This window comes from Camponotus vicinus, unplaced genomic scaffold (assembly GCF_025532165.1).
Source record: "Camponotus vicinus isolate PSW18456_S1 unplaced genomic scaffold, iyCamVici1.0 SCAF_12, whole genome shotgun sequence".
In the NCBI taxonomy this organism is placed as follows: Eukaryota; Metazoa; Arthropoda; class Insecta; order Hymenoptera; family Formicidae; genus Camponotus; species Camponotus vicinus.
Window position 1 is genome coordinate 12,970,100 of NW_028141948.1, and position 20,865 is coordinate 12,990,964.

A 20,865-nucleotide genomic window follows, 5' to 3' on the forward strand; every position below is an offset into this window, starting at 1 on the left:
ATATAATTGATAATCCCTACTGAAGAATTATTCCTAGGGAGTGGGGTAATACATATTTTAATATTTGGTGTGAGATGCAATATTCAGTCTTTGCGTTGAAGGAGAGATTGTTACATCTTGTCTAAGGAGTGCTAAAATTTTATATCTGACACTATGGCTAGTTTGAAATTTTTAACACCGGAAGAGAAACAATTCTGGCAAGAAAATGGTTATATAAAGTTGACAAATGTATTTTCCATAAAGGAAATTAACGAGATATCGGATGCCTATAATGAATTGTTCGAGAAAAAACATCGTGAAAATCTAGCGGGCTTGGAATCTAGTTGGGTCGGGGATGACATGAAGAAAGCAGCTGGATACATCGATTATACTGTAAGAGAGAGAGATATATATATTTTCTTATATTCTGTAAAATGAATATGTGTGAAATGTATGTATAAATTATTAAAAAAATATTTTTCTGTATATTTGCTAGGTAAAATCTATTCACAATCTGCAAATGCATAGTGCCGTTTTCACTCGAGTAATTACGCATCCAAATTTATTAGACGCCCTTGAAGATATCATGGATACCGAGGATATCCTGCTACATCATACCAAGGCACATGTGAAACCGCCGGAGAAAGGAGCGCCTTACTTGATGCATCAAGATTATCACTACTTTCCTTTTAAGAAGCACACTATGCTAGCCGTGTTTCTACACTTGGATGATACGACACCGGAGAACGGTGGTTTGGCGGTATATCCAGGCAGTCACAAATTGGGACCGTTAAAGGATTATGGACTGACCGACGAAAAGGGTGAATCATATCATTATGCCAATCCGGAGAAGTATCCCTTGTCGAAAGCTATGCCCGTAATGGCAAAGAAGGGCGAACTCATCGTCTTTTCTTACTTGCTGCTTCACGGTTCGTACTTGAATCTGTCCGATAGAACTCGACGTATGTTCCTTATACAAGTGAGAGCCGCTGATGACGAACCGATCGAGGATGTACATAAATCTCCTTGTCAAGGCCTGGTGCTTCGCGGTAACAATATTTATCGAGAATCATCGATGGCCAATAGATTTACGCATTAATCTGATGTATGAAGTATGAGCTAAACGAATATATCCTCTCTACTTTTAAAAGATGAGTAAACTGGTTGTGTATGTATTAGAATATAAAGAATATAAAATCGTAAAATATCATTGTTTCTTGTATGAACGATACTTTGCGATGATTCTTACTACGATGATGAACACTACTAAGCTATTCTTTCTACTTTTTTGTTTTTGAAAATTATCATAAATTTGGATTTTTAAAGATCCGAGATCATTGAGATTTGTTTATAAAACGCACGAAAAATATTGTACATCTCATGTTATCATCCATCATATAGCCTTGGAATGGTATCTCTCTCAATAATCATATCTGATCAACTATTTTAATATGTCTCTCTAATGCATCAAAGATGTTACATAACATATTTTCTTTAAAATAATTCCAATTAATATAATTGGAAAAATAAAAATATATATAATAATATAAATAATAATATAAAAAAATATATAACAAAAAATTTATATAATTTGTTACATTCTGCAAGCTAAAAGGAATATTGCAAGACAATAATTAAAAAGCAACATAGGAGTAAGATTTTTTATGGAGTTCTAAAACTGTACAAAAGTATCGATCTTGATTTTAATTTATATCTAATGTTACAAATCTCTAAATGACATTTAGTGACAATCATTATTATTTGTATTTACAGAAATTCTAATATAGGAATATTTATGATATATAAAACGTATAAAATAGCGCAATCCTATATTTGTGAACGATATGTTTAGAAAATGGGCGAGCAGATATTTTCATAGAAACAATATCGCACTCGATCAGTTTGGAATACTTTTCCAAGAGAGATTCATTTTACATTTCAAACAAAATACAATAAAAGAAGGTTCTAAAATAAAGATACAAACGTAATATAAATTAGCGACGAAAGCCAGCGTGGTAAAAAAAGCGCAATATATTATAATTTATTATAATTAAAAGAGAATTTTATCGAACATTTCAATCTCAAATTTGGATCATCTTTGATAAAATAAAAAAGTCTAATGTCTAAGTCTAAAGTTATGCATTTTGAAGTTAAAAGAACGCCAGGATCCTGTCCAGGATTTCATTCGTGCGATTGACAGTGTGCGAAGGAGAGACCCAGGCCGCATCGAGATACGAATCTCGCGCGAGTTTTCATCTCGCGTCGAGAAGCGGGAATGCGATTGTACGGAACACGCGGAACGAGAGATTCGCGATTTGACATAAATTGAGATCCGATAAAATCCGGACGCTCCCACGTCCATTTGTCAAAAACTCAAAAGGAGAGCGACACGGTCGTCCCGCGGAATTCGAAGGAGGGAAACGAGAGATATCCACGAGGCTAATCCGACTGGTCGGGGCGATTCGTGGGTCTCCCGCAGAAATGAGAGTCGAGAGTCGTAAATCACGGTCGAGTCGAACCGAGCGCGCGAGCGGAGGGACGCGGGGAACGCGCGGAATGCGAACCGCCACCGCCAGTGTTGTCGACACCGTGAAGGGTCGACACCGTCGACTCAAGGAGGCGATCGCGAGTTTCCTTGCTTTTTTTTCCAGACGGCACGGGGGCGAGACGATCACGCGGAAGCACGGACGCGCGTTCCACGGCGTGCTCGCTGGATACCACCCTGGCCCCCTGACCCCGAGTGCCGGCGAACGGACGCGCGGACCGCTCGCGGTGAACGAGTGAAACACATGGGTCGCGCGACCGAGTGATACCCTCCACCACTACTGACTACGGACTGTTGCTGTTACTACTGTTGCTGCTGGTGCTGTCGCCCGTCCTCGTATCGTCGTGTTCGCCGACGTCAAAGTCCTCGCCAGGAACCTCGCCAGGAACGCGCGACGACGCTCGACGCGGACGATGCGAGCGAAATAGCGAGCAGAGGCGGAAGGCAGTGTGTGCGTGGGTGGGTGGGTGTCTGCCACATTCATGCACCACCGGATTTCTTCGAGCGCGAACTGTCGCGATCCAACTGCCCGCTGTCGCCGATAGCTGCCCGATAGTATCATCGGCTCGCTCTTCATCGATCCGCCATACGTTGATTGTCGCTGCACCTTGTATTTTTTCAGAGTACAAAAAAATATATATATATGTCGCCCCTCTGTCCGGAGCGCTCGTGCGACCCCGATGATGACACCGTGATCGAGCCAGCGACGCTAGGAGAATGATCGCGAGCTTCTTCAAAGCTCTGCCAGAGAGTACATATAAGGCACGGTTTATGGTTGAGTAATAAAAATTGTGTATTTGTCAGCCACCAACATTCGCTGTGAACCCACGCAACTGTGTCTTGTATTTATTTCTGATGTCTTGCCTAAATGACATGAATATCAATTGCTTGTCAATGATACGTGTGCCTCGGACTTTATAAATCATAAATCTCTTTCTCTCGTTGGAAGAGAGAAGAAGGAAACTTGGAACATGAGAATGCTTTTCATCGAATCTGAGTATTGCCATATTTTAAGCACATGGATTTAATCTTCTGAGCAAAAGACAACAGGAGATCTGCAAGTCCTGTTATCATCGAATGCTGAAAAGATAAAGTATGAGAAGCCCAGTGGAGGAAAATGGATACCGGTAAAGTATCAGCATGCGTGAAAAGTCAGCAGAATGTCATGCTCACGCAGCTCACGTGAGGGGCACGACAGAGATGTGCTCGCGTGATCCGTCTACATTGCACCCGACCCTTGCCAAGGCAAATGGTAAAAATTCAAGTCCCCAGCCAGCTCATCACACGGAAGCACGTATCGATAATAACTTGCCGCCGACTCCGGGAGGCCGCTTGAAATTCTTTAAAGATGGAAAATTTATCTTGGAACTGTCTCATCGCAGGGATGGAGAAAAGACTACATGGTTTCCTGTGCCAAAGAAGACTTTTTGGCCACCTGCTAGCACTATTCCAAATCGGCAGGAGAGCTCTACTTCCCTTAGTGGTGAGTCTTGAAGCAAATGATGATAATTATTATACATAATTTTTTTATACATATGTTATTTTCTTTGTATATTTATTATATCTTTTCAAAAACTGAAGAAAAACAGATTTTATTATAATTATTGTTTTTCTCATAATAAAAAAAGTTTGTATTTCAATTTTTACTATTATATAAAAATAAGTGATTAATATAATAAATAGTGATAAAAATTAGTAATTAATTTAAATAGCACATAACTTCTGCATATTATATTCGTTTTCAGTTTCCGATGATAATTCGTCGATCCAGTCGAGTCCTTGGCAGAGAGATCACTGCTGGAAACAGACTCATCCCCGACGCAGGATAACAACGGAATTTAATTTTTACTATCGCCGAAATCCGAAGACTCGCCTATGCGCGCATCCTCGTTTAATAGCAAAGAAACGCAGACGTCCATTAGATCCTACAACTGCAATTCTCGTTCCGGAATCAATGACGGCTTATCCGACGAAAGTATCTCGGAAATTGATGAACGGCACATCATCATCGGGCAAGGTTCTGGGTGTGATCATCGATAAACTGTCGCGTCTGCTGGATCCTAATGTTGTATCGCCTCGCAAACGAATACTCCGAGAGTTGGAAAGAGTCTCGCTAGAGGATCAGGCATCCAAGAGACGAGCTACTCCGCAACCAGTTTGCACGACAAGTGCGCCGCCGACTCCCTCCGCGAAACAGTTGTCATCGTATAGTATAACGAGTATCCTGGGAGAGGACAAACCGAGTCCCGAGCCAGGCTTCTTGAGAACATTGCTGAAGCCAGATAATCGGCAGCCTGTAAAATACTCATCGACCAACACTTATCCGAGGGTACGAATCGATCCTTACATTGGATCTAGCAATACATCCGTTCATCATTCGCTCTATGGATTACCGATGTTGCCTCCTGGACCATATAGAGCGGCGCCTCTATGGATGGCACCCCATTATCCGTCTCCCGTCCACTATCCGCCTCCTATGCAATTGTATGCACCGCCGCATCCTCATCCATCATCCCCACATTATAAAGACTACAGGGAACAAACTCTCACACCTCCTTCAGGTATGTTTTTTTCAATATCACTCGAATGTTATTAAATATTAGAAATCGAATAGGATAAAATATGATCACGAGTTATCTCTGTCATCTGCAGATATGCCTCTGAATCTGTCGAAGCATGCGGGTTGAATCTCAGGATCCCAATAGAGTTGGTGCCTTATCGATGGATGAAACACTATGCAAACACTGCCCGTGCAACGACAATGCGATATATTAGTATTTTTTTATTCATAAAACAATAGTATCTTCTTAGTAAGTAGAAGTATGACAAGAAGTCAGATAGTTGGATTCGGGGAGAGCTGTACTTGTATATACAAATGCATAAATTGTCGATGGCGGCATAGGTATTTTATATTAATATTGCAAGATTTTAAAAAAGAGCAAATTATGAGTGGTATAATAAACAAAAAAAAGACATTATGGGAAAAATGCCACTCTACTATGTGTGTGTATATGTTACACATATTTTTATCATACGCGACTTGTGAATGAAGAAAGAAAAAAAAAGAAAAAAAATTTAAAAGAATCGACGCGCGAATTTTTATTATTTAAAACGATCGTAAATTTATATATTGTCAATATAAAAATGTATTAGCGAACGAATGTGCTAGTGATATTGTATTCGTATATTTTAATAATTCTTTTGTTTTTCGACGTTACTACTCATATTTTATTTTATACATTGCGACAAAGAAGGATGTGCACATATAAACCTGTGCACGCGCACGTCTCCTATGCATCTCATTTATGCATTTTCCCGTTATTCTTATAATGTTACTGTCATTATATTACCATTAGTAAAAATGGTATATTATCTATCTTATGTAAAAGAATCGATAAGAAAGACATAGGATTATGTACAGAACAGATTATTATATTGCCTCTATATCTAGCATATTAATTATTCTTAAAAATAGAAACGCATAATAAAAATTTAGGCTCTAATAGAATATCCACACAACAGTATACAGTTATTTATATGATAATGCGGAGAGAGTACACAAAATTACTTTAGTAAAGACCGTGGGGTTGTGCCTTACAAATAATTATCCAAATTCCATGAAATTAAATTATAAATATTCTTACAGATATATGTAAAAAAGGCACTATTACATGTATATAATAAATATATCTTTATGTTATGTATACACATAAATATATACGTATGTGTATATATATATATACACATATGTATGTATGTATATGTTGCATCGAATTGATGTTTATTTTATTTTTTACTCTATTTATTATTAGTCAGGCGCCCATGAGGCATTTATTTTAAAACAAGGCAAGCTCGCACAGGTTCTACAAATGAGTAATTTTAATTATTCGACTTTTACGCATTCTTTAGCGATTCAAACGAATTGGAAAAGTATGTGATTGCGTATTAGAGCAATTGTATAGAAAAAGAGACTAATTTCGTATAAATATAAATATTTCATATACTATTTATTATTACTCTTACTATGTTATTTCATTTACCATCAGCTCTCTGTATTCTCTTAAGAATCTCTGGAGAATCTCTCTCTGTAGCGGTAATTTTACACATTTATCTGCATACATACGAAATCATTTTCTTGTAATATTAAATAAATCTATCTTTCCAATTATTTATTTATTACAGCAACTATCGCAATAATTACTCGAAAATCATAACAAGTAACTCAATTATCATACATCATTTAGTTTATATATTTTGTACATCTATACTAAGATAAGATTAAAAGTGGGTTTGATACATAATATTAGAATTTGCCGCTTTTAATTTGAAGTGCAGAATAGAGGGCTAACACACAAACGTGGAATATTATTGCTAGACGAATATTTTATTATTTTATCGTTATTCAACAAACGATAATACATATAAATATGTATCTAAAAATACACATTTTAGATACGAATAAAATATAAAAATATAATTTTGAAATATTTTTATATAATCTATACAGTTGTAATTAATTTAGGAAACATCGAATCGAGAATGGTTTCTGATTGGCTACTTGACAGCAGCAAGTGTTATGAAAAATATTACATTCATGTAATTTTTTTTTAACAATCTATTAGCGCGCATGCGTCTTAACGCGGATTGAGAAAAAATGTAGAGAGTAAACATACGACAGTGTGGATAATCGATATCATTTAAATGAGATAAAAATCGTTAAAAACTAAGCTCTATAATAAAAGTCGATAACGGTGGTTATATCGGAATCTTACGAGAGAGGCAGAAGAAACATCTATCTCGCGCTATCTCTGATATGGTTATTTAAAGATTACGTAAAGACTAATATATTTGATATATTAATAAAGGAGATATTTATAAAAGTATATTATTATCAGAAAAGAATAAATATAAGTAAAAAAAAAATATATATATATATATATTAAAGAATAAATATGATAAGATAAAGATATACAATAAAGAATAAATATAAGATTATATAAATTGGATGCTAATGAAGAATATTTAAAACATTACTTAATAGAAACAAAGAACCCTCTTGATATTATTATTTAAACGTTTAGCGAAAAAAGCTGCTTTCAAATCGCATTGACGTTTAACGACGAGGCAACTGTCAAAATTCAAATACGAGCGGGAAAAATGGCGGACCAATGAGAAGCGGTCGTTTCGCGTTCGCGACTCTCATTGGGGTTGCTCCTCTAGACAGTACTCGACCGATGCTCCTGTTTTGCGCGAATCCTCGGCAGATCCGGTAGTAGCGCTCGTGCCGCGCGTTTTACGCCGCGTATACGTATGTACTCTTCTCCTCCGCTCTCTCCTCGTCGAAATCCGAGTGCGTTGGCTTCTCGCGAGTCGCACAGGAGTCGCGCGAGCGGGAAGAGAGGCGATCGCGACCGCTCTCGGGACGCGGTGGAACGTAACGTAACCGACAAACGCGGCAAACCGGACCGTCCGAGCGCGAGTGCGTCAGGAGTGGAGCGAGTGATCGAGTCGAGTTCTCTCGTCGGGAAATCGGCGGCGAGAGACGACGTGTCCGTCCCGTCCGGCCCGCTCTCAGTGGTGCGCTCTTAGCGGCTCGCCGAAACGAAAATGGCGGGCCGTGTCGGAGGCAGCGGTCAGAGCCGCCGACGGTGTTAATCGGTGCCCCGTTAACGGACACGTGTGGTGGCGATCTTCCAATTGCTACCTGTACGTGCTGTACGGTTTGGGATTCCTTTTTTTTTCTCCCCTCACTTCCGGTGCGCGCGCGCGCTGCGCGCCGCTCATTGTTGCCGAGCACCGATCATAAATCAGACTGCGAACGCGGAGAAAACGGTATACCTGAGGAGTACATTGTAACTAACAGTCGCGAGCGTAAACTCGTTCGTAGTAGTGCGTACATATTGCGTTCGAAGGAGAGACACATCGGAGCGAAACCGTGCGAATCTGCTGTGAGAGGGAGGAAGAAGGAAGAAAGAGAAAGAGAGAGAGAGAGAGAAACAGAAATAGAGAAGGACAGAGACACGGGGCAAATAGAAAGAGCGAAAACCCCGAGGGGTACAGCACAGTTGGACAGAGGACGCAGAAGCGGCGAGATACAGGACGGAGTGAAAGTTTAAATCGACAATATGGACAAACACGATGGAGTGATTACACTGTGAGGTGTTGACTGTCCGAGATAGCGAGCGACGTGCGGGACTATATTGCGAGAAGGAGACAGAGAGATAGAGCAGAGAAAGAGAGAGAGAACGAGAGATAGAGATAGAGACAGAGTGCCGCCGATCGGCGGCGGCGGCGGATCGTGAGATTGTAACACGTTGCGGAGGACGAGAAGCCTTGATGCCGATGCCGGCCGAATACCACGAGGGCCACGGTAACCACGAGAACGCCAATTTCGCTCTCGGGTCCACGCAGGACGCCAGCAACATGACGGCCAACATGTACCGGGTGGGAGGTAAAGTAAAACCGCATTGCATTCCGCTTTGCCGAACGACGCTTCCCCGCGAGTAGTCCGAGAGAATGAGAGAGAGAGAGAGAGAGAGAAAACGAGAGAGAGAGAGAGAGGGAGGGACAGAGAGAGAGAGATAGCGGCGGTTTAATTAACTCCGAGAAATTAATGTTTGCAAATGGCATCGCAATGGCGTCCCCTATACCCTCCGCGCGGCGCGTTCTTCCCCCTCTTTTTGGTTCCACCGCGCTCTCTCTCTCTCTCCTTCTCTCTCCCCCCGCGTTCCCCCCTGCGCGCTCCCTCTCTTCTTTCCACTCTTCATCTGGATCTCCCTCGTACCCTCCACTCCCCCTTGTTCCCCCTTTCGTTCCCCCTGCCTCCCTGTCCCCCCCTCTGTTAACGTCCTATACCTACGCGCTCCGGCTTTTCCTCCCCCTTTCCCGCCCGACTCCTCCATTCTTCCTCTTCTCTCTTCCCTATCCTCCCCCTTTTCCTCCCCCTCCGCCTTCTCCCTCCCCCATACACCCGCACACCCGTCCTCTCTCACGTCCAGGTCACGCTAATTTCTTGCGCGACAAATCTCGCGCGGATCAAAATTGGATCCCGGCGATACACACTCTATTAGAATCGTCTCTCTATTCTAGTCGTATCGATGTATTTGAATGAGCTGTCGTATGCGCGCGCGACGGTTTTTCTTTTGGTGATAAAGAACCGGCCGCCCGCTGCTTCTCTTTCGATTTTGTATTACCGGCAAACAACAATGTAAACGCCTAACGGAAATTTTCATTTCCGGCTTTAACACGTGGCGTTCGGAAAATTTCTTTTCTTTCTCGAAGGATTACTTGTTCGGCGAAATATTTCGAGGTACATAAAAACACGCGTGCAATGTCCGAAAGGATCGAATAATCTTCTTAACGATGAGTTTCTTAGCCAATTTGGCCAATATTTTCATTTTGTAGTTTATGCAAAAATCAATGAGGAATCTTTATTACGCCTTTTCAATTTTTTTTATATATGTATATGTATATATATATATATATATATATATATATATATATTTATTTATTTATTTATTTATTTATTTTATTTATTTATATATAATGCAAAAAACTGAAAAATTGCAATAAAGATGAACTTTTAATGATTTTTTTAAAAGAATTAAATTGGTCCAATCGCTAAAAAAAATCTATCATTAAAAAGACTGTTAAATGGTCTCGGACATGTTACACGTGTCTTTAAGATGTATTTCAAAGTGTTTCGTCGAACAATAATCTTTCTAGAAATTTAGAAAAAAAATTCCCGATCGCCACGTGTTAAAGCCGAAAGGTAAAATTTCCATTAGATGTCCATATTGCTGCCGATACAAAGTCGAGAAAAGAGACGAGCGGAGATTTCATCGGCATTTGCTTTTGCCGAAAGAAATGAGAGGATACGCATAGCACCTCATCCAAATGCGAAATCCAAATCGAGTGCGAAAAATTTAAAAGCAATAAAAATGTAATTTATATATACTCTAACTGAATATATTAAATTTTGTTTAAAAACTTATCTGGAATTTTTTAACATGAAATATTTAATTCTATCATCTATTTGGTTCCTCAAGATTTAATTTGCAAAAGGCTCTAATTCGCAAGATCTTTTTAATTGCTAAAAATAACGCGAAAATTACTGATAAGGAAATTCGATATTTTTGCTAAGGAAAAATTGGCAAAATTTCTAAAGAATCTATTATATTGTACAAGGACACTCGAGTTTTGAGACACATCTCGTATATTTTATTTTAAAGGAAAAAGAGAAGATTTATATTCTTTTTTTTAGAGATCTTCGTAAGATAATTAAAATTTCTGAGAGACACATATACACACACACATATGATAATTCTTGATTCTTATATAATTCTTGTTATTTTTACAGATCATTAATCGCTTGCTAATTTTTAGATTATGTGTATTTCGAGACTTCCACCTCATCACCGTACCAGATTAGAAGGATAGAAGAATTAAATAAGGTAAGAATTAAGCCGGAGCATAGCATTTCGTTGAAAAGATACGAGGACGAGAATTATTCCGTGTTCGTCTATACATCTTATGTAAATTCATCTTCTTTATATAAATCTTAATTGCCTCATTTAAATTAATCTTCTTAATATATAAATATGCATATGTATTATTATTAATACGATAGGCCCGAAACATGCATTTTTTAACCTTTTAACATCTGTTTCCTGTTTTTCAGACCGCAAATGGAAATGTGGAAGCAAAAGTCATGTGCTTCTTCAGGCGGAGGGATTTGCCTTCTACCTTAGTTATGCTTGCGGACAAACATCAATGTAAGTAGCATACGTCTACGCGCGCAAACTACATGTTATCGTAAATATTTGTAAATGTATGGGAAGATTATGCGTGTTCGAGTCTCGGTGCTAGAATAGAATTATTTAAATTTTCTCTATCATCTCATACACGTTTTTGCGCAAAGAATATAACGCTTCCCTTTTCGTACAGTTGTAGCTAAAAAATAAAAGAATATAACGCTTCCCTTTTCGTATAATTGTAGCTAAAAAAACAAACTACCTCGAAGATCTATTCTGATGAGCGTTTTATGACTCCGATCTCAAATAGTATACTAACACATTACTAACATAATACATCAAAATAGTTTTTTTATTATTAGTATAACATGAGGAAAAGAAGCGAATGACATGTATGTATTAGACATTTTATTCTTCTTCGTCTAATGCTGTAAAGCTTGCGATAACCCTTTACGAAACTGAACAATTTTTTAACGTACGCGAAAATTCAACGATACGAGCGACTGTGAATTATCATAAAGTATAAGAGTAAAGGACGAGTCAGTTTTAACCTCGCCAACGTGCAGCAAATCGATATCTGTTCATAGGTGAGGAAAATTCATCCGCGAATACACGAATTTCATCTCCCAACATGGAAGATTCTGTTTGCAATTTCCAGACGATATCGATTCTCTCTGCTTTAGCAATCATTATTTGACGAGAGACACCTCTCGCGATACGGTCGTAGTTGACGATGAAAAGTCAAGAGAGAGAGAGAGAGAGAAAGAAAGAGAGAGAGATCGGCCGACACCGCGTGTAACGCGACTCGCAGCGGGAAGAGCCACGCGTGGCGTTATCACCTTTGTAATTGTCATCGCGTAACGGCTGTAATCACGCATCTTAGGTCATTTGCCGAGGGAAGATCCGAGGAGAGATATTCCCTTCTGGATATTATAAAGGAAACATTGAAAATGTTCTTTCTTCTTCCATTGATTGATCGGAATCTCTTGGGGATATAGATACGCTTTTAGAGAATTTCGCGCGAGAGACTCGCAAGAAGGCGCGTGGTCGGTTTCATACCGCGAAACGATTCGTTTACGTCGCCGGGCATCGATACGTTCTCCAAAAGGAAAAAGAGAGAGGTACAAAAAAAAAACGATTACGGAAGACGTATACACACGCACGCACACGCATATTTCTGTTTCTCCGCTATAGCACGCGCTATGTATACACAGTTATACGTTATTCCGGGGCTTTCTCGATTTTTCCTTCGCAATGACAAAGATAATGAGACGCGGGGATTTGGGGTGGGAATGTATAATAAGTAAAGTTGCGGGGGTGGTTGGGCGGGTTGTGAGAGACGGGGGTTGTATCGATCTGCCTGGAGGGGGGGAGGAAAAGGGGGCAGGGGGTGGACGAGGGGGACGCTGGTGCACCCGCTAGGTCCCCCTTTTCCACCTCTTCATCCTCCTCCATCTCCATCTACCTCCCATCGCCCCCTGCCCCCCTCCTCCCTCTTTCCCCCTACACCCACCCGACCCACCCACCACCCTCAACTAAATGGATGGCTGACGCAGGGGTTGCTTGGGTATATGTTACGTGTATTCCTCACACACACACACACACACATACACATCGACGCACGTGTGTGTACGTGTGTGCCCGGGCGAAAATGGTGGGCCCTACTAGCCATCTTCGTTTTAAGCATTCGCTACCACTCTCCCCCTACGTTCGTCCCCCTTGCCGAAGCCCCCGTTCCGCTTCTCCCTTCCCCTCGTCTTTCGCGCGCCGTGTATATGTGCATGTCTCTCTCGCTCTCTCTCTTTCTCTCTCTCTTTGTCTGTGTCTTATTCGTGTGTATATGTAACGGCTCGTCGTCCATGTATGCGTCCGTCCAACGGTATTTGCTCCGAATTGGGTTTCTCCCTTCTCCCCCTTCCCTTTCCTTCCTTCCTCCTTTCCGCCGTATTCTCTCTTTCTCTCTCTCTCTCTGTCTCTCTCGCTCTCGCTCTCTCTCTCTCTCTCTCTCTCGCTCTCTTGCACTCCGGGTATCTCGAATTTTCGCGAAAAAAAGAATATACGCTTTTCCTTTGTCTTTCGCGGAAGTCGATACACCATGCACCACGGGCGCTATTGCACACCCGGGTGTGCCCGCGTGCGATTACAAACGGGAATGAGAGTGGGGGGCGGGGGAGGGCAGGGGGAGGGGAGGTGGGGTCAAAGAAAAAGGGCTGCTTTATACAGAAATTGGTTTCAGTCCATACTCTCGCCGCTCTATACGGATTTTCGCGGATGGATCGCAAAAAAAAAAAAAAGAAAGAAAAATCAGCGGCTAATTAGACGCCGGCCAAAAGTTCGACCGACTGTAATAATAATTTTTACCTCGTTTTACCCTTCGCGATCGACCAGCGCCCGCGGATGTGAAAACCGCGCGTTGGATGATTTCCACTTTATTTTGCCACGTATAAGGACGGGGAACAACACACGAATAGAGAAAGATAGATAGAGAGAGAGAGAGAGAAAGAGAAAGGTCGAACCGAAAATGCACGCGCGCTAATAATTACACGGAGCACTTACTCCGTCGTATTATGTTCCGTCTGAAATGCGAAATGAATAATCGATGCATGGGAGGAGGGTATTTTGATCCACGCTCTCGCGGAGTAACGGTCAACGTGGTGAGGTATTGATCTGATATGTCGCGAATGTGAAAATATACGACGCGGGACTATGAATGAGTAAATAGAAACGCGAATGTGTAAAATTGTCTGAGATAATGAAAATTATGATGAATCTAATTGTAATACGCGATCCTTAATTGTATTTGACGAGGGAATACATTTGACGATTTTTGAAGATTTTGTCCCCTAGTTGATATATAAGTTAATGAGGTAAAAAGCGGAGTAAAGAGATGAAGGATACCTCGTGTTTTTCTTACGGGCTGTAAGGTATAGCGTAACCGTTAGTATACAGTCGTATACATATATCTTGAAGCGTTCTATTGTGTAAAAGATTAGAAAACGAGAAATACGTAGAGTGGGTTTCTTGTAATGAAAATTCCAGTGGCAAGCGCGGAGCAGCAGAGGTCAGAATCCCCTGCGAGCACGCAGAATCAGAAACTCGAGAACCCTGACACTACTAAGGAAATGACTAGTAAAGATGGGATTGGGCCCAAAGTGATGATCAAAGGGGGCGGGAAAGGGGGCTGGCTGAAGGCCCCATTATCGGAGGCCCAAGAGCCCCATGGTGAGTGAGAGTAGACTGATCAAAAGATGACCATTACCGATGAATCTAATCGAGCTTTATATCTGCAAAATAATGAATCGAAAATAGTCATTTCAAAGCATATAAATAGGTTTATTTATGCATGTAATATATTAAGTTTGTACATTTCACATATATATATATATATATATATATATATATATATATATATATAATGTACTAACTTAATTATACTAAAATTAATTTTTCTACATTCTTTATTAAATAATGTAATTATTTATTTCTGTGGGTATAATTTTATATTGTATTTCTATTTCACATTCTATATATTTCACACTCTAAAATTAAAGGCGCTTTTGAGTAAAAATACTTGATTGATTTTTATTTCATATTTTTATTTTATATTTTTAATCTTAATTGATATTAATATTAATTTGTTAAAATAGTTTTTAAGTATAATTATATAATTTTATATTATTTTATATAATATTAAATAATTATATAATATTATATAATATTAAATAATTATTTATATATATATATATATATATATATATATATATATAATTATAAGATTTATTACATATATATAAGAAAATATAATTTTATTAATAAAATTAAGAGTTGCACATGTTTGATTAGAAATAAAGACATAAGTATATACGTTTGTTACTGCAGAGGCATAGATTCGTCGATAAACGATATACGATTTGCATCTTTTGATTATCTCATTAATCTTGTATAGAAGCCAGTGACGATACAAGGCTACTGATCATAGCGGCGGGATTTAAGAAAAAAAATTCTTTGTAATCTTGGTGTGTACCGCGAGTTAAGGCAAGTTTCACTGTAAGGCCAAGAGACAACAAATTGGGCATAAACCGGGCTCCTTTTTCTTTTTAAGTTAATTGACAAGGGGTTCGGCGACTTTCTCACAAAAGTGCCCATACATGTACAAATCATTCATATTCATATATATCATTCATATAAATACCTTATCCATCTGTTTATTATTGCGTTATTAGATTCTCTCATACATTTGTCTCAATATCAGTATCTTGATCTTTTCTATTCGTTAGCTTTAAATATATCCATTTATCAAGTTAATTATCAATCCGACATGGTATATCTTCATTCTCACTGTCATTCACATATCATTTACACAGATTTAAAGAAAAAATCCCGCCGCATTATATACGATGACACTTTAGTAATCTGAGGCTTCTCTAAATGACGTAATTCTCTATCGATAGTTAATCGCTTTTCCGTTGCAGATTATTGTTTTTGCCTTGCATACTACTCTTCATTTGTCTTTATGTTGCCCGCTCTTGCTGATATTTCCTTTTTTTGGTTTAATATTACTCGAGTTTTGAATGATTCTGTGCCGTATCTTCGCGTTTCATTTACTTCATGACTTTGAACGAAATAATCGGATGAATAAAAGATTAATTGAAAAGATAATGTTACTTCTAGGATTCTTTCGGTTAACCGAAAAAATGACGTTGAGGAAATACGAGAAATTAACTTTTACTTGATACTAATTTTATTACAAATAATGTAACGATTAGTAGAAAAGCATAAGCGAGAAAAAAATGATAATTTTATGTATATCATATAGTATATATCTTTCTCATTATTATCGTATATCTATTTTTCTCTAAGTACTTTTTATCAAAGATTGATCTCTTTTATTTAAACGAGAAAATCTATATATTTAGAAAGAAAACGTTTATGAAAATTTCAAAATTATTTGCATAAAAAAATTAAATATATTATTTTTATACATTTGATTATATTCAGCTTTTTCAATTTTATTTTATTATTAATAATTTTTTTTGCAATTTCAACTTTTTAAATCAATTCGTACAACAAATGATTATATTTCATTTTATAGTATCATTGAACACAAATATTACTTCGATTTCTTATGATGTAGGGATGGAGGACAGTGTTCCTGGTGGAGTAACGGAATTAAATACCAAGCAACGTCACCAAATGAAACACAGAGAATTGTTTTTATCGCGACAAGTGGAGACCATGCCCGCTACGCATATTCGGGGCAAATGCTGCGTAACATTATTGAACGAAACCGAATCCTTGTTGAGCTATTTAAACAAGGAGGATTCATTTTTTTACTGTTTAGTATTTGATCCTGCTCAGCGTACTTTGCTTGCTGATAAAGGTAAATCAAAGAATCAAAATAAATATTAAATTAATTTTTTTTCTATTAATGTAATATTATATATCCTACAAATAACTCAGAGATTAATGAAATTATATCTGTTGTTATAGGTGAAATTAGAGTAGGTAGTAGATATCAAGCGATAGATATACCGGCGGTATTGACGGCCGCAGAAAAAGAAGCGGATTCTCGTAAGTTACAAGATCTGGAGACCTTGGTTTGGACTCCGAGACACAATTTGACGGACCGTCAGATTGATCAATTCCTTGTGATTAGTAGATCAGTAGGTACTTTTGCGAGAGCCTTGGACTGTTCGTCCTCCATCAAGCAACCCTCTTTGCATATGTCTGCAGCTGCTGCATCTAGAGACATTACTCTAGTAAGAATTTATACTTTATTTCTCATCAAGATATCCATGCGCTTTCTGAAAGTATAAAAAATTAATTTCTCATGTTTCAAATTTTATTAAGTTTTTTGTGAATTGCATTACAGTTCCATGCGATGGATACCTTACATCTGCACGGCTATGATTTGTCGAATGCCTTAGCATCTCTAGTACCTAGTACCGGTCCGGTACTATGTCGAGACGAGATGGAAGAATGGAGCGCGTCCGAGGCAAATCTGTTCGAAGAAGCGCTTGATAAATACGGAAAGGATTTTGCTGATATACGAACGGACTTTGTAAGTACACAATTAATAAATGAATAAGATCCTAACTGTATTCGAACAAGTTCACTAATATGTATTTCCTATATTTTTCAGTTACCATGGAAAACGCTGAAGAATGTAATCGAGTATTATTACATGTGGAAAACGACGGATCGATATGTTCAACAGAAAAGAGTGAAGGCTGTAGAAGCGGAAAGTAAACTGAAGCAAGTTTACATACCAAATTATAATAAGACTCCTGCATCGACTACTGCACCTTCTACGGCCACAATCGTACCTCTGGGCAATAGCAACAGCAATAGTAACGGAAAGCCAACCAACATTTTGAATGGTAACAGTAACGGTAGCATGGTGGCCGACAATTCTGGGATACTTATGGTCGGAGTCAGTGGAAAACCGTGCGAAGGCTGTCAGGGCTTGCAGAGTCCGCAGTGGTATGCGTGGGGACCATCGCATATGCAGTATCGTCTTTGTCAACCTTGTTGGACGTACTGGAAGAAATATGGAGGACTCAAGGTTATACGATTGCTTCAATAACTTGCATTTGATACACCAGTACAAGTATATTTCATATTCCTGTTTTATTATTTTGAATCACAGGTGCCATCGCGCATCGACGATGTCGATCTTGAGAGAAAACGTACTGGCGCAGGCTCGGATGAAGAGAGCAAGGGTATGAGCGGCGCGCACAGGCCGCATCGATGCAATGTTCCCACTTGTGGCAAGGAGTTTAAATTGAAGGCCCATTTGAGTCGTCACTATGCGAGCACGCACGGAGTGGATTTGCGTGGCGCCGCCGGAAGCGGCGGTGGCGGAAGTGGATCACCACGACCAGTTATGAAAACTCGATCCGCGTTCTACTTGCGCACCTCCTTATTAGCCCGCGCCGCACGACGACTCTGTCCTGCGCAATTGCGAACACGTCATGCCGCGCGAGCGCCACATCAACCAGTAAATACAATGTCGTTGCGACATTTTTGTGTCCAGCTGGCCTCCAAAAGTCCCGCGGAACTCCGTATTCTGGCGCGCGCTGTGCGACCTCGGCCGCGTCCGCGTGTAACAGACATCGCTTCACGCCTGGGCGATCTGAATCCTGAACCACAGCTGCCCGGCGACTGGGACTGGCTGATGCTGACTACCCCGGCACAACGCAAGCAGCCCGACCGGGTTTCGTTTCCACGTCCGCCAAAGGCGCCTGGTACATAATAAACATTTTATATTTATACATGCACATAAAGAGCGTTCTCATTTTAAATGATGTATGCATGTATCTGATAATTAAAAAAAGTTTTAAATAAAAAATTGATTTTGAAGGGGATATAATTTTATGTAGAATTTTATTTTTATAAAATTGTTTTATTTTTATAAAATTACTGTGTATATGTATGTGTGTGTGTGTGTATGTATATATAAGAAATTTTTACTACTGTATAGACGGCAGTCTTTTATACGAGAGAGTGCCGAATAAACCCGAAGTGGATAGGCTCACGTTGACGCCACCCCAACCGCAACCAGTCATGTCGACCCAACAGAATATCTTGAAGCGCACAAGACCCTTTGACGAAATCAATGGTTCAGATGGTAAGTTTTTCAATCTGATGCGCACTGCCTGTTAGGGTAGTCTATTAGGTCGTACAATTTCGAATCGTAGTGAATTGAATTTTGTTTCTTTTTATCGGCTTCTACTCGGATGTGGATTGGGATAAAGGTAAAATTCAAATTTAATAATTGCGTGTGATAATAATTGATATCGCGATGAGATATAATTTTTTTAAGAGAGTATTTGAAACTATAAGATTTCAGTTAGCAAATATAATTGTAAAATATTGTAACAATTTTTTTAAAGAAATGTGGCTCCCAATCACATTCATATAATTGAAAATGAAATTTATCATATAGCGTATATGTAACATTTTATGTTTGTCTTTTATTATGAAAAATAACTTTATAGAGACTTGATAAAGAGATGATCAGATAATGATAAATAACAATAAGGATTAATGGTCTCAGAGAAAGAACAATTTCTCGTCTTATACTTTCTTTTATTTATAATAAAATTATAAGTTATTATATATAAATTATAAGTATTATTAAAGAAAGAAAAATTTTATATGTATCTTAATAAGTGCATTATATATTATGTATTATTAAATTTTTTAAAATAACCATTTTGTCTAGACGTTAGCTAAAAATGCGATTTTCTGCGACGGCTATATAGGATTTTCATAAGCGTATATTAGTATCTACACATTAAATAATTTTAAAAAGTGATATTTTGAAAGAACATTAATATCGCGAAAATACCTCGCAAGTCAAATTAATTCTTTTTAAATCTAACGTCTTTATTTCTTTTTAGGTATCGCTTTAAATGCGGCACTTCCTCCCGGTGGACCTCCCGCAAAGAGGATTCATCATGCACAACAATTGCATCCGAAACACACGCTAGAACATCCTGCGCCCGCTGTTCTTCCTCTCGCACCACCTCTCAACGGCAGAGCTACTCATCCACATACGCTACCCCATGGTGTACCGTTGTCTAGAAGTAATGCACGTAAACAAGTTATATCGTGGATGGATGCGCCTGATGATGTATATTTCCGCGCCACCGAACAGATCAAGTTAGTATAAATTAAAGTAACAAAGTAAAACTATAATGTGTAATATATATATATTTATTTATTTATTTATTTATTTATTTATTTACTAATTTACTTATTTTTGCTTACATTTATTTAGGTTTACTTCTTCGAAATGACTCATAAAACAAAAGTTTTGCATACTGACGTATAGTTTTTCGGACTCGCTTCGAAATGACTCACAAGACAAAAGGTTTCCATGACTGACGTATAGTTTTTCGGATTCATACATACATACATTGTACAAACACACACATCTAATAATAAATTTAAATATGAATTCAGAAAGGACATTATACATTATTTTTGACTTACTTGATTATATTATTGTTTAATTACTGGGAAAATAATTAATATATATATATATATATATATATTATATATATATATATATGTATATATATTTTACACAATTTTTATAATTATTTTCCCAGTAATTAATATATATATATATATATATATATATATATATATATATATATATAAACCTAATATTATTTTGTAATATACAAAAGTTTTATCCGTGAACTTTAACTTTTTTAATGGACTTTAATAATTACAAATATACAATACAGCGCATTTGGTGCATGTATTGATTCTTTCGATTTATCAAATTGCAGGCGAGTTAGAAGAACTTTGGCCTCGGTGGAGTTGCGAAGAGCAGCGCGTAAGCCATGGCGCAGATTGTCGATCCCTCTACATCCGCCTCACCTTCAAAGAACAGTGCGCGGTGAAGATATGGTCGTCATTTTGGACTAAATGTAATATTGAATAATAAAATTGTGTATGTTGGTCCACTACACACAAAACACAACGCTGTTATCGATCTTTAACGAGTGAAATTATGCAAAATAAAGGTTACAATTTTGTGTATTGTAATCGCAGCTCCGATCGAGCAGGAAT

The 20,865-nt window shown here is 38.4% G+C and overlaps 3 protein-coding genes across 6 annotated transcripts; all 3 read left to right on the top strand.

Annotated features, from left to right (window-relative positions):
• Positions 1 to 54: 54 nt before the first annotated feature.
• LOC145962669 (putative alpha-ketoglutarate-dependent hypophosphite dioxygenase) lies at positions 55 to 1,189 on the top strand. The gene is made up of 2 exons (XM_083083898.1): positions 55 to 372; positions 476 to 1,189. The coding sequence occupies exons 1-2, from the start codon at positions 154 to 156 to the stop codon at positions 1,076 to 1,078; spliced, it is 822 nt and encodes a 273-aa protein (XP_082940024.1). The 5' UTR covers positions 55 to 153; the 3' UTR covers positions 1,079 to 1,189.
• A 1,013-nt stretch (positions 1,190 to 2,202) lies between these two features.
• H (transcriptional corepressor hairless) lies at positions 2,203 to 6,530 on the top strand. The gene is made up of 3 exons (XM_083083896.1): positions 2,203 to 4,007; positions 4,270 to 5,085; positions 5,177 to 6,530. Exons 1-3 carry the CDS (start codon positions 3,665 to 3,667, stop codon positions 5,209 to 5,211), a joined length of 1,194 nt encoding a protein of 397 aa, XP_082940022.1. The 5' UTR covers positions 2,203 to 3,664; the 3' UTR covers positions 5,212 to 6,530.
• A 1,273-nt stretch (positions 6,531 to 7,803) lies between these two features.
• Positions 7,804 to 20,776, top strand: Mta1-like (metastasis associated 1-like). Of its 4 annotated transcripts, none has more exons than XM_083083740.1 (12): positions 7,804 to 8,975; positions 10,910 to 10,977; positions 11,205 to 11,298; positions 14,317 to 14,499; positions 16,412 to 16,657; positions 16,768 to 17,036; positions 17,150 to 17,338; positions 17,420 to 17,842; positions 17,927 to 18,524; positions 18,761 to 18,907; positions 19,683 to 19,944; positions 20,063 to 20,167. In XM_083083740.1, exons 1-12 carry the CDS (start codon positions 8,861 to 8,863, stop codon positions 20,079 to 20,081), a joined length of 2,613 nt encoding a protein of 870 aa, XP_082939866.1. In that variant the 5' UTR covers positions 7,804 to 8,860; the 3' UTR covers positions 20,082 to 20,167. The 4 variants fall into 4 exon arrangements, with proteins under 4 accessions (XP_082939866.1, XP_082939865.1, XP_082939867.1 ...); XM_083083739.1 differs by lacking the exon at positions 20,063 to 20,167 and adding an exon at positions 20,583 to 20,776 and having other exon boundaries at positions 7,805 to 8,975; XM_083083741.1 differs by lacking the exons at positions 14,317 to 14,499; positions 20,063 to 20,167 and adding an exon at positions 20,583 to 20,776 and having other exon boundaries at positions 7,806 to 8,975.
• The last annotated feature ends 89 nt before the right edge of the window (positions 20,777 to 20,865 follow it).

Bases quoted from the DNA above. Each gene is read 5' to 3' on its own strand.
- LOC145962669 (XM_083083898.1), top strand. From the start codon at position 154: ATGGCTAGTTTGAAATTTTTAACACCGGAAGAGAAACAATTCTGGCAA. The intron at 373-475 runs GTAAGAGAGAGA...TATATTTGCTAG, and splicing joins CTGGATACATCGATTATACT to GTAAAATCTATTCACAATCT.
- H (XM_083083896.1), top strand. From the start codon at position 3,665: ATGCGTGAAAAGTCAGCAGAATGTCATGCTCACGCAGCTCACGTGAGG. The intron at 4,008-4,269 runs GTGAGTCTTGAA...ATTCGTTTTCAG, and splicing joins GAGCTCTACTTCCCTTAGTG to TTTCCGATGATAATTCGTCG. The intron at 5,086-5,176 runs GTATGTTTTTTT...TGTCATCTGCAG, and splicing joins AACTCTCACACCTCCTTCAG to ATATGCCTCTGAATCTGTCG.
- Mta1-like (XM_083083739.1), top strand. From the start codon at position 8,861: ATGCCGATGCCGGCCGAATACCACGAGGGCCACGGTAACCACGAGAAC. The intron at 17,339-17,419 runs GTAAGTACACAA...TATATTTTTCAG, and splicing joins CTGATATACGAACGGACTTT to TTACCATGGAAAACGCTGAA. The intron at 19,945-20,582 runs GTTAGTATAAAT...ATCAAATTGCAG, and splicing joins CGCGCCACCGAACAGATCAA to GCGAGTTAGAAGAACTTTGG.